Source organism: Mus caroli, unplaced genomic scaffold (assembly GCF_978045245.1).
Source record: "Mus caroli unplaced genomic scaffold, Mus_caroli_1 scaffold_4, whole genome shotgun sequence".
NCBI classification, from domain to species: Eukaryota; Metazoa; Chordata; class Mammalia; order Rodentia; family Muridae; genus Mus; species Mus caroli.
This window is the reverse complement of record NW_028227259.1, coordinates 129,249,918-129,262,811: the sequence shown is the minus strand read 5'-3', so window position 1 is coordinate 129,262,811 and position 12,894 is coordinate 129,249,918. Positions and strand designations below refer to the sequence as shown.

The 12,894-nt window shown below is 55.5% G+C and overlaps 1 protein-coding gene across 18 annotated transcripts in view; it reads left to right on the top strand.

Moving 5' to 3' along the window:
* The window catches only part of Ncor2 (nuclear receptor corepressor 2), a 162,907-nt gene that overhangs the window by 80,942 nt on the left and 69,071 nt on the right, over window positions 1-12,894 (top strand). For all 18 annotated transcript variants that reach the window (XM_029477772.2, XM_085837191.1, XM_085837194.1 and 15 more), the window contains 4 exons: window positions 993-1,045; window positions 7,374-7,440; window positions 11,162-11,334; window positions 12,132-12,225. In XM_029477772.2, coding sequence (XP_029333632.1) covers window positions 993-1,045; window positions 7,374-7,440; window positions 11,162-11,334; window positions 12,132-12,225 — 387 coding nt within the window. The remainder of the gene's footprint in view (window positions 1-992; window positions 1,046-7,373; window positions 7,441-11,161; window positions 11,335-12,131; window positions 12,226-12,894) is intronic.

Here is a 12,894-nt window from a genome sequence, read left to right as displayed (position 1 = left end):
TGAGATTCGGGCGGTGTGAGTGCACAGGAAGGAAAGGGCTCAGAAAGGAGGCAGGCACGGGATGCAGCCAGGGGATGCAGAGTCCTCATGGGGTGGAGTTTAGGCCATGGATGGGTTTGGCAATCAGCCTCGAGCTTCCCATCTGTGTAGTGGTAGCGACTGCCACACGAGTGACCACTCTAATAAAGCTGCAGCCGCAGAGTGCTAAACACCTGCACGCTTGTCTCCGGAACGCATCAGAGACCTCTGGGAGGTAGTGGGTAGGTTTCTGTTCTACCTGTGGCCGCTTCATGTCCCTCAGGTAGGCTGTGTAGGGTCCATATCTTGGACAGAGGAAGTCATGGCATAGGAGGATACAGCACTGGTCTAGCCTCTGACATGTGATGGGTCCCATGACTGCTCACTGTGCTTGCTTCGCTCTGAAACTCATTCTCCCATGTATGTAGGACCTGGCTTCTGGTTCCCTGCAGAGGGAGCCTTGTAGTGTCTTCAGCCCTAGGCCAGCTTCCTCTGTCCAGAGCAGAGGCCTTGGTGGTCTCTTGTAGGCCAGTGGGGGGGCAGGGGGGGGAAGGTCACTTCTTGGCAGTTGTAACTGGGCTCTGCAGAAGCTGTGTGTAGGTGCCTGCCACCTATTGCCCTCAGCTTCTATTTCTTGATTTGTTTGGGTCTCTGTGGTTCAGGGAAAGATGCCTTGGTAGCACTAGGGCTGTAGGTTTCCATGGTGATATAGATGCCAAACCAACCCTAAGCATTTTGCAGATAAACTACTTTGCTTAGGGTCAAGGCCAGGCCTGGTGTCCTGCTTCTCCCTGTGTTCTCCGTCACTCTCCCAGCTATACATCTGATTATTCAACCAGTGGTCAGCTACTGGTGACAGGGCTGCAGGGCCTGAGGCTGAGGGTGCTTGGTCTGGGTTCTTGCTGGTGACACTTGCCCACCACACCCTGTCACCCGTCCCATCCATCTCTAACATGTTTCTTCTTCCTCTGCAGCCTCTGTACAACCAGCCGTCTGACACACGCCAGTACCATGAAAACATCAAAATGTGAGTCACTGCTCTGGTGTACCAGCCCAGTCCTAGGGACCAGGAGACCAGTGGGAAATCTGGGTGGAAGTCCCCAGCTGCATCAAGCCCGCGCTGGGCTTAAAGCAGGCCTGGAGCAGAGGGAGTGGCACCTTGCAGCTTGGGTACAGAGACTGGAAGCAAGAGGCCATGGTGTGAAGAGACAGGCTGTGCAGGGCACAGCCAGCTCCAGTACTCTTAGCTGTGGACTGCTGTGGGCCACACACTTGGTATCTGAGGTGGCTCAAAGCGCTAACCCAGAGGCTTCACGAGCTGTGTCCCAGTGATGGGTCATTTCCGAGGTGGAGGTTGGGAGGAGTTAATGTCCCTTTGGTTCCATACAGTGGGGTTCAGCAGGGATGTCAGGCTGGACTGGTGTCTGATAACTGGCACCCTTAAGCTGGCGGGGGTATGTGGAATGGCTGTAAGGTAGCTGCTAGCTTCCTGGGATTTTCGAATAGCAGTAGTTCCTGTCAGTGGGCTGTGGAGGAGACAACTAACATCCAGAAACCAAAAAGTGGGAGGGGCCTGAAGCACACTGTAGTGTATTAGGTGGGGGAGAACTGGAGGCAAGGGTCTTAGGGATCCAGCTCTGAGTGGTCAAGTGTGCAAAGATCCTGGCTGGTGGCATTGGAGCATGGGCTGGTGACCTCAGTAGGTGGTGATACAGTGATCTGGGTAGTGTCCTGGAAGCTAGTGTCCCCCTTGGTTCTCAAGTGTCACAAATGTCTCAGGAGGCCTCTGGCTTTTGGAGTTGTGTGATGTCCCACCCTGGCTACCTCCTGTGTCCCCTGGAATATCTTTCCTAGCTAACCTTGAGGACCCTGTACTAGCAGTCAGTATTGGGTCCAGCTGCTGCCATAGGCTATGGCCCCATCACCACCCTGGACTTGAGTCTTTCTGCTTCTCTGTGTGGGGCATGCCCAGCTGGCCCTGATCCCCATGGGGAGATGAGTTACAGGAGAGGGATGGATGATGACAGCTCATTATAGGGGCTTGTCACAGTTGCTTTGTGGGGAGGGGCTTGTGCCACCAGGCCAGGTTACTGGGACATTCATTTACTTATTCATTAGCTCATTTACTCCCTCATTCATTCATGCGTTCATCCACTCATTCATTCATTCATCCACTCTTTCATTCATTCACTTGCTGCTGTTGCCAGATCCTATCCTCACCCCGTGGAGTCAGGACAGAACGAAGGCTTATTTCCTGTTTGGGTTGACAAGCAGCCGAGAAAAGGAAGGGGTTCAGTAAGGGAGAAAATCTGCTCTCCCGGGGCCGCCAGCCCTGGCCTTCACGTCGTGACACTCCTTGAGTGGCCTTCATGTTGTGACCTTGTCCTTGGGTGGCTTTCATGTCGTGACACTCCTTGGGTGGGCTTCTTCAGTGTGTTGGAACCAACAAGGTCTCATTGGATGGCTTTGGCTAGCCTGGAGCCTTCTGAGTGCCGGGATTCCAGGATGTGCTGTCACAGCCAGTCTGACGTAGCTGACGACCGTACAGCAGGCTGAGGATTTTGTACAGCGTTTATTGCTTAGAGTGAGTGATGTTTGTAGGGCGAGTCATGGGATATTTCAGCCTATAGAAACAGTCATGGATCTAAGCCAAAGAGATATGTGCCCCAGACAGCTTAGGTGGTGACATTAGCCATAGCTAAGCTGTGACCAGTGTCACCTGTGTTGACCAAGGCTGGACTTGGAATGGATCTCTTAGATGCTGAATCTGTCTGGGCGTGATGGCATAGGCTGTGGGCCCAGTGCTCTGGGGGCTGAAGTAAGAGGTTGGTGAGTAAAAGATGTAGCCAGGGCTACAAAATAACACTAGCCTTAAAAGTAACTAACTAAACAGTAAATACCAGGACCCCGAAAGCTTTAAAAATAAGCAAGCAAGTGAAGACAGAAGAAAGGAAAGAGGTGGGGTATGCTCTGGTCTTGAGCCTGTGCCAGTTGTGGTGACTCTCCAGGTGCAGGATTCTAGCTATCAAGTCATAAATATGGCTCTGAGGGAGTGACCTTTCATACGTCAACAGCTAGCTTTCTGTTTAGTAAGTCCATCTGTGCGCGCAGCGTGAGCTACATCATGCCTAGAGAGTGCTGGGCCTTGCTGTCAGCACCATTAACAAACATCACGGCCACCGTTGCCCACTTCAGCATTACACTGATAAATCCAGTCTTTCACTGCGGATGCATCTCGAGAGGAGAGTAAATGGAGTTGTAGGAGAGAGGGGGAGAGGGAGTCTGGCTAGAGACCGGGGCAGGATGTGCTGGGAGAAGCCGGAGCAGCTGTCGGGCTGTGTGGAGCATCCCAGGCAGATGGGACCAGCAGTGCAAAGGCCCTGGGGCCGTGCTGAGCTGCATGAGATTGCAGACTGTTGCAGCCACAGGCAGGATCTGTCAGGCCCAGGAGGGTGTTGCTTGTCCTTCCGGCTTGGTCACCGTCTGCAAAGATGCGGCCTTTATTGTGGGACGTGCTCTGCTGCAAGTTTATCTTCAAGTTCACTCTGATGGCCACTGGGAGAAAGGTCCTGGGACACCGTGTGTGGGAAAGCCCTGAAGAGTTATGGGCCGTGAGGTATGGAAGGTCAGGGTGTAGGGTCTAGGGTTCCCAGCCCAGGGCTGGTAGTATGTGGTAAGTCAAAGCTGCCTCTTGACGGGTGCCATCACTCCCTGGGGACCAAGAGAGCTCAGCTGTGGCCACTGGCTCTATCAGCAGCTCCTGACCCCATTCCTGCTTTGCAAGTGTGGCCTGCAGATGAGTCTGAGGGACAGAGAAGCCCAGTGCTGGGACACAGCGGCCCTGACAACAGTTTAGCAGCTTTTGGATAGAGCTTGTATACAGTTTACCCTTTTAAAGTCTGTCTGGTGGATTTTTCATGGTCACTTAGGTGTGAACTGCTCAGCCTGGGCTCCTTCAGCACAGCATCAGGGAATTTTGTGTCTTTTCGTTTCTTCCGAAGGGTCAAGGACTCTCTCATCTTCTCTGTGGCCTTCTGTGTTTCAGATATTTCTCATGGATGGGGGCTGGGCTTTCCCAGTGGCTCATAGTCCTGGAGTAGGTACAGTGGGCAGGGCGGGGTGCAGAGACCAGGCTCTGAAAGTGTGGATAGCTTCCTCTGGTCTGAGGCTAGCCCCAAAGGGATGCTAGGTGGCATGCCCTATGACACAATGACACTCAGGTCCTGGAAGCTGCTTGGTAGGCAGGGTCTGTGTGACCTAGGTGAAGTGTCAGGAGCTCCAGGCCTCCAGGGTGGATGGAGTCCTTGCAGATGCCTGGGGGCCTTTGGGGTTACTGCCTAATTGGGTGAAAAAGATTCAGAATGGTCAGCCTCCTAAGGGTTGGGGGTCACCCGGGGAAACAGAATTCCCTAAAGGTAGAGCCAGGACCTCTGGAGTCATGTGAGAGACTCAGCTCTGATAAAATGGACTGAGTAGTGTTAGGCTGGGGTGTGCCTGTAATCCCAGCCAGACAAACAGACAAACCCCCGCATAAAACTAACAGTGTCCTCAGAGCTGCTGATGGAGGTAGTGAGTGGCCCATCACTGGGAGGTATGCAAGTCAAGAGCCTTTGGTTAGACGTGTGGCAGGCGGGAGATCAGTTGCCTCCTGCCACATGTCAAACCAAAGACTCTTGACTGGGAGGTATGCAAGCTCTACACTGTGTGCACGTTGCGAAACAGGGTCTCTCCACCACCTGTAAGGTGGGGCTAGCCCTGGAACCACCAAGGGCTCACTGTGTTAACACCCCCTCAGCTGACGTCTGTACCCGACATGTGAGGGAGGTGCTTGGGGAATTTGTTGTTCTAGTCCCTAAGCACGGAGACAGTTATCCTTCATTCCTTTGTTCACCGCACACACGTCTCTGTGTGTCTGGTCTGCACCAGGCACTGTCTGTCCCTGGGAGATAGCAGTGAACGAGTCCCCACTTGCAGTGGGGAGATGGCAAGCTCAGTACTCACATGGAGTGTGACAGCTGTGACAAGGACAGTGAGATTGATCTGGGGGGTGGGGGGAGCTCCACCACCCAGGGAGCAGAGCCGTCACCAGCTCCTTGGCTGTCTGCTGTAATTGCTGAGAGGTGGGAAGTGTCCTTTCCCCGGGGACCTGGCCCCTGTCATTTTAATTTCTCTGCCTTCGTGCCTGGCCATGACTTTCAAGTTAATTTCATGCTTGGCTTCCTGGTGTGGGTGATTTCAGACCTGTGGAGGTCACCTGTGCGACGCTGCTCGTCTCCCCCGCCTTGCTCTGGAAAGTGTCAGGAGTAGCTGAGGTTCTGCCAGGGCACCTGCCACCTGGGCTGGGAGCCTGCCCTGACCCCGCCACACAGGAAAGGCAGCCCCAAGGGCATGCTGGAGGAGAGAGGTGTGGGAGTGTCCAGATTCTGTAGGACCGTCAGTAGCATCCATGCCTGGATGGCAGATAAGTCTCAGAGCTTAGTAAGATGGGGCTGGACAGCCACTACCCCGCCCGGGTCTCTGCCAGCTCGTAGCCTTGGTCCTCGAGTGTCTCAGGCTCAGAAGGAGGCATCTCTCTTCCTGGTGTCCTAGACCCTTTCAGGATGGGCAGGAAGCAGGTTACTGGGAACATGTCTCTGGCCTTGCCCTGGAGGTTCAGAGGTGCCAAGTAATTTCTCCAGGGTCACATAGCCAAGCCCGCAAGAGATTCAATCCATACCTCTCTGCGTCCCTGACGACCTCAGACAGTATTGCTTCTCCCGCCAGCAGGCCAGGCTGGTCCCCTTTGCTGCAGTAGCCTCGGCCTTTCTGACACCCTGTATTGCTTCTCCCACCAGCAGGCCAGGCTGGTCCCCTTTGCTGCAGCTTGGCCTTTCTGACACCGTTTGCAGCTTGAACAGACATGGGTGGGGTTCCATCTAATTGTGCCCTGGTACAGTTGGGGTCAGACCCTTCCTGACCCTCATCTCATCCCGCCAAGCCCTGGAGCCCAGCCCCCCTCCACTGCCTTTCTTTGAGTCTATGTTTGTCATTGCTGGCGGGCCAGCTGATTTCCTGGGCTGCTCATGCAAGGTCTCCCTCTGTCTCTCCAGCCAAGTTCCTGTATTTTGTAAGGCAGTACACTAGGGTTGGTGGTAGCTCCCCATCTTCCAGTAGGAGGCTGCTGCATTCCCCTTCTCCCTCTTCCCCTCCCCTCTTCTCCCTCTCTTCTCTTGCTCTCCCTCAGCCTGGAATCTCCTCAGACTCCGTATATAGTGCAGAATAACTAAACTTCAGATTCTTCTGCCTCTGTCTCCCGCTGTGGTGTGGACGGCATTTTCACGTGGTGCTAAGGCTTGAACCTAGGGCTTTGTGCTTGGTAGGCCAGCAACTCTGCATCTCCACCAAGCCACATCTGAGGTCACAGGCATGGGGCATCCAGGCCTTCACTCCAGGGCAACTCCTCGAAGTGGGAGCTCTTGGTGGATTAGGGATCTATGGGGAAGTTGGGGCTCCCTCACCTAAAAAGTGATGCAGCTGTGAGTCCAGCTTAGAGAGGGCAAGTTCAGGGGTATGATGGGCCCCAAGGCCTGTCTGTCTGTGTCTCCTACAAGACCCAGAGGTCATTTGCAGCGCCTGGTTGAGTGTATTAGGGCTGTGGGGAGTAGGGATGCACCGGGTCTCTGTTGCTCAGGACTGGGGTGGATGGAGCCCTGTATCCCGATTCTGCTGTGCCCTGGCCTCAGGATTTCTGTTCCTTCTCTGCAGTCTGAACTTTGTCCTGTCTGCCTGTGTCTTTTTTCTACCCTCCACCTCCATTTTCCAAATCTTTGTCCATTCTGAGGTAAATCTCTATTCTCGTCTCTCCCCCTCCCTTTTCCTTCTCCCAGTTTCTCCCTCCTGCCCCCTCTGACCCTGTTCCTCTCCCCATGTCTCCAACCTTTTTTTTTCTCGCTTCCTCTCTGACTCCCCCACCGCTTGCCTCGGTAGTCCTTGCAGGGTCTCTTGGGGCCTGTGTGGCCAAGCTGACACAGTGGAGCTTGGCTGTGTACCCAAGCTGGAGACCCCTCAATGCCTTTAGCTACTCGTAGGACAGGGTCCCCAGGCCATAGCCGTTGAGATTTGCCTCTAGGTAGCAAGGGTGGGCCTTTGTTGGTTGGTATCCAAGGCTGTGACTCGGGGGGATGTGAATGATGCAGGCTTTCAAGTGTGGGAGCTCTAGGGATGGTGGGTTGGGGGTACTGGAAACTCTGAGGGGCAATGTAGACTCTGGGGAAAGTAGGGGGAGTGGGCTCCCTTCTGACTAAGGGCCAGTGCCGATCAGCCTGAACTCCTGCTGAGAGCTGGCCATCTCCGACGCCCCTGTGTGTACCCCCCAGAAACCAGGCGATGCGGAAGAAGCTGATCTTGTACTTTAAGCGGAGGAACCACGCGCGCAAGCAGTGGGTGAGTCCCATTCCATCCTTTCCGTGACATAGCATAAACAAGCGGTGACATAGTCTAATCTGGTCTCCTCCATATGATGTGCAAGCAGTGGGTGAGTCCTGTCCCATCCCCTCCATACTGTGTGCAAGCTATGGGTAGGGCTCATCCCTGACCTGTCCCCTCCCTCATGCCTTAGGAAAGCAGTGAGTGGGTCCCCTTCTGTTCCTTCACCACACATGGGCAAGCAGTGGATGAGTCCTGCTTCCATTCTGCTCTTCTCTGAGTCCCCAACCCTATCCCCTCTCCTCCATTGGTGCAGTAGATGAGGCCCTGTGTCCCCATGGTCACCCAAGAGTCAGGGCCTCTTCAGCACATGCTGTCCAGGCTCAGAGGTCCCCGTCCACTCTGCAGTTGGGGATGGGTGTCTGTGTCATGAGAGAATGCTGTCGATGAGCCACAGAGGGGGCAGCTACTCTGGTGGTTGGGGCTCCTGACCCCCTTTCCCAGTCCTCTGGAGCGGGGAGCCACTGAAGCCAAGAAGGGTGTCCTAAGGGCACCCTTAAATGCCCCTCATGCCCACAGAGGTTTTAGAGAGTGACAGAAACTGGGAGTGCCCCGAGAAATGAGCCTTCCCCTCCCCTAGCCAGGCCTAGGCTCTGGAAAATGGTACCATTGGAAAGGAGCAAGGCCCCTGGCATATGGTGGTCAGTGCTAATCCTACTTCTTGAAGTTGGGTGATGGGTGCAAGGGACCCCCAAGCAGTTGCACTTTGACCCACAGAGATCCAGGGCTAAGGGATGGAGGGCAGGTAGGTACATGCCATGTCGCCTTAGCTGCCACGGTTGGGAGTGACACCCTACCATCATGCCTACTTACATAGTGCTGGAACTGTGTGGCTGGTTTGATTAGGCCTTCCCTCTGTGTCTTCCTTTCCTGGGCTCTGCATGCAGGCTCTGCTTAGCCTCGATCCCATATCAACTCAGAACCAGGGTCAGGCTTTGGCTGGAGGTGATGTCATTTATTCCACTCAAGCCCGGGGCTGCTGGGAAACACCGTGTGTGGGGGACTGGGGGTGGGGGTGGGGGTGGGGTCTGTGAAGTCAAGATGGCAGGTCTTCTGCACTCTTCCTGGGCTGTCAGATGTGGCTGCACGGTGCTCCCCACCTCATTCCTCGGGCTGACCTGATACTTGCCTGGCGACTCAGCGGTGCCTAGAGCCTGCGTGTGTACAGTAAACAGAAGGCAGCAGCTAAGTGCTGCTTGTGTGGAAGTGGAACAACACTTGAGTTGAATGAGTTGTGGGTGAAGAGACAGGGAGTCCCCCAGTCATAGGTCCTCAGCTGCAGTCACCAAGTGCCCACTGCCACTGTGCATGTGGCTCCTGGCATTGGGATTCGGGAACCGAGTTCAAGGCTCAACTTCCCACCACAGTTGTTTCCTCTTCCCTCGGTGGGCATGGTCCCAGGAGGTGGTTGTGTTTTCCAGCCGTATATTTCAGGCAGGGAAGCTGAGGCCAAGAGGTTAGCCCATTGGTCCCATGTTCCACAGAGGAGAATTGGCGACGTCTGGATTGGCACCAGGGCTGCCTTGTTCCTTAGTCTTGGGTAAGCAAATCTTGCCCCGAGTAGTTCGGGTACAAGGTGAGGTACCAGATGAGCTCAGGAGGGGAAGGTGGCTGAGGCAGTGGAGGAGGAATGGCCCTGCTGAGATACAAGGAGGGAGAAAGGGCAGGCAAGTTGTGTACAGATCTTTGCTCACAGAGGAGCACCACGTGCATTTATGTCAAATCTGCCCTTAGTATGGGATGCGGTGTGCGATGGTCTGCAGGAAAAGGTGATAGCAGCAGGAGAGCGCCCTCGCTCTAAGATCAGGCGGGTCAGCGCCAGGATCACCATACGCAGACCACAGGGCCTCAGGCCCCTGCTGCTGGTGGGTGAGGAGAAGGCGGGCGTCGTGGTACCCTCAACACCCTAAAATCCAGTCCTGCTACCCCATCGTGTCACCCCTAGATGTCACCCACAGCTTGCCCCGAGCTTCTGCCCTCAGCCGGATCTGCCATCCCAAGTCAGAGGTCCTTGGGGCTCTGCAGCCTAGGCAGTTCACCTTGGGGAGGGAAAGAGAGAGAGTCTCCATGCTGCAGCAGGAGGAAGAGACACGAAGTGCTCAAGAGTGCCGCTCTGTTTTCTCAGTTTCCAGCAAGACCTCTCCTTCGGGCTCAGCTTGGCCACCCTGCTCTGTCTTCATTCAGACCCCAGGGCTGAGGCCATTCCCTGGGAGCCCTTGGTGCTACCCAGAGAGAAGCCTGCCTCACTTCTTTCTGCGGGGCCAAGTGTGCTGGAGACCAGTCAGCCATGTTCCTACCCAGCACAGGCCGACAGACAGAGATGTCTGCCTCCTCCCCTGGCCAGGCCCCCTCTCTCCCTGTGAGCAACATCCCACTGTCTTTAGACAGTGGTTGTCAACGGATCCTAGCTCCACTGTGGGCCAGGTGCACACACCTCCCCAGTAGATGGGACAGACTGCAGCAGGCCACACTGTGGTTTGACCTAGTCAGAGACTGTCCCGTCTCAGACAGTACCACACCTCCCCCTCTGGAGCTGTTTGTTGGGCCTTTGTGCTGTTGCCTGGGGCTATGGAGCATGTGGGACGTTTCTGAGGTCTTGGGACCCTGTTGCTTGTCTGCAAGGTCTGGGACAGTCCCAGCCCTCAGCTGGCAACTGACGTTAGCTGGTGTCCTCTGCTGTCTCTGGCCTCTGGTCTCTGAGTGTTCTCTTTCTTCTCCCTGGTCCTCTGGGTGGGAGCCAAGAGGCCTAGACTGGACTGGTGGAGTGTGTTGTGGGGCCCCCTACCCGTAGCCCCCCATCTTCCCTCAGCTGGAGTCCGATACTCTGGGGGCTGTTGTTCAAGACACAGACACAGGGAGCTCCGGGTCAGAGGTTAAGTACACTGTGGCAGGTTTCAGGGCCCAGAACATATCCAAGGTGTTATATGACCGAGTCTCCTGTCCTGTGGCTGATAGAGGCATGGTTTTTGAAATGATCCCCTTGGATATACACAGGGCATGTGTCTATGCTTTGGGCCAGTTGGGAGATAAACAGCAGGCAGCTTGGTGGTTAAATGGGGAGGGGGACTTCCTTATCTTGCAGAAGAGGGCAGAACCTTCCTTTCCAATGTCTGCTAGGTTTTGGACTCTTAGATTTGGGGAGTGTGGCTGCACCAGAGACCAGGGATAAGGAACTGCCGAGAAAGCGGATACTCCCTGGGGACATCTTTTCTGGGCCACAAGAGCTCTATAGAGCCATGCTGCCCAGGACAACTTCCTGCAAGTGGTGGGGCCTGGCCTGATCTCCCGTGCAGTGTCCCGCAGTGTCGGTGGTAACGGGTGTAAACACAGGGCATGAGCCCCGGCCTATTGGATCAGGGCTGTTTCTCATTTGCTTGTGTGAGTGAGGGGTAACTTGATGCAGCTGAGTCAGAGGAGGCCCCTGCAGAGGAAGTCTGGCTCTGAAGAAGTAGTCAGTCATATCCCATGGGGCACCTGTGGCTTCCCAGGGGCCGGCAGCTCTGTGACTCTGTGTGTGTGTGTATCTGTGTGTGTGTGTGTGTGTGTGTGTGTGTGTGTGTGTGTGTGTGTGTGTGTCTGTGTGTCTGCCCCCATCTTCCACCTGTCCATGTGAGTGCAGTGGTCAGTATCCGGCCCTCACCAGCATGCCGCCTTCTGGCCATGCCCCCCCCAATCACAGGAACAGCGCTTCTGCCAGCGCTATGACCAGCTCATGGAGGCGTGGGAGAAGAAGGTAGAGCGCATAGAGAACAATCCTCGGAGGAGGGCCAAGGAGAGCAAGGTGAGGGAGTACTACGAGAAACAGTTCCCGGAGATCCGCAAGCAGCGGGAGTTGCAGGAGCGCATGCAGAGGTAAGGGCACAGCCACTGCGGAGGACTGTGCGTGCAGGGGTGAGAGGGTGTGGGCCTGGGGGCAGGGGATGAGCCTATATAAGAAAACAGTGCGTATAGAGGGGAATGCTGTGCTGGTTCCCATGGGCCCCTGGTGGCCTCTGCCACAACAGAGTGCCCTCATAGGGCTTCATACTCACAGCTAGGGACGGACCCTCAGCACCTGTGGGGCCCAGAGCCATCACCCTTCCTGTCCTCACTGCTCCTACCCCATACCTGCTAAAGCTGCCGAGTGAGACTCTGCTGGGGTGGGAGCGGTGGCAGCAGCGGTGGCGGTGGTGGCGGTGGTAGTATTGTGAGGGTGGCTGTGAGGTGGGTGCCTGTCCTCATTGTGGCCATGAGGGCAGAAACCTAGGCAGGGTCTCTTCAACAAATGAGGCTGGTTGGGTGTGGTCATCTGCACTCTAGGCTTCTCAGGCTTGTCTCACTGACCTACCTACTCAGCAGCCTTGGGTTCTAGGGCTGACCTGAGGCCCAGAAACCTGCTCCTGGTCCTCGGGCTGGAGGCAGCATGGAGCTCCTGCTGGGTCTCTTTTGTCTTTTGTTCATGGGAGATGGGCTACCATCTTATAGCCTTGGGAGCTGACATTCCTGGGTGGCTCTCCAAACTCCCTGGGCTCCTAGCCTGTGGTCAGTTGTGAAGGTGGGAGGCTCGGCCCTGATCTCACCCTCCCCATTCACCCGTACATACCCTCTAGAATGTTCTACCTCATGGTCTGTAGGACGGCTGGTTCTGACTGTGTCCCTCTGGTTTCCAGCAGGGTGGGCCAGCGTGGCAGTGGGCTCTCCATGTCGGCTGCCCGCAGTGAGCATGAGGTTTCTGAGATCATTGATGGCTTGTCTGAGCAGGAGGTAAGTCAACAGTGCTGTTGCCTCTGCATGTCCCTCTCCCTGTCCCTTACACATACTTCTTGCCACAGTGCTCAGGTGCCAGCAAGAAGGGATCCAGAGACTGCTGATGTGTCAGATGCAATGTGGGCATGCCAGCAATAAGTGACTGCGCCTATCCCCCAAAGGGCAGAGTTGACAGGGATGCCAGCAAACCGTGGAGGGCAGCCTGACAGGACATAGTTGGGGAACGTTCTCTGATCTGAACAGTCTCTAGTGCCCAAAGGGACATCGGGAAGCTGGGTTGTGGGACAGGGATAAGTGCCCCTCACTCTTCTCCTGCTGCCATGGTTCAGGGTGTCTGTTGAGCTTGGCGGAACTCTTAGGGGAGTCTGTGGGTGAGAGCGGGTGGGCCCAGCTGAGGACTGTCCCAAGGAGCAGCCTTCTGGCTCATTGCCCCCTCGGTCCTCCCTGGGTACCCAGTGGTAATCTTGGTGACCCCAGCTATGGTCACCATCACAGAGAAGGCCAGGAAGCAGAACAGGTGCTTGTCCCCAGTGAGGGACCATTCTGCTCTCTGGGCCAGGTGTACTATAATGACATTTGTCCCCATGGCTGGCACCACAGTCACCCAGAACACCATGTACCAGGACCCTTGCTTCTTTCCTGGTGGCTCTGCTCTTGGTAGAGGTG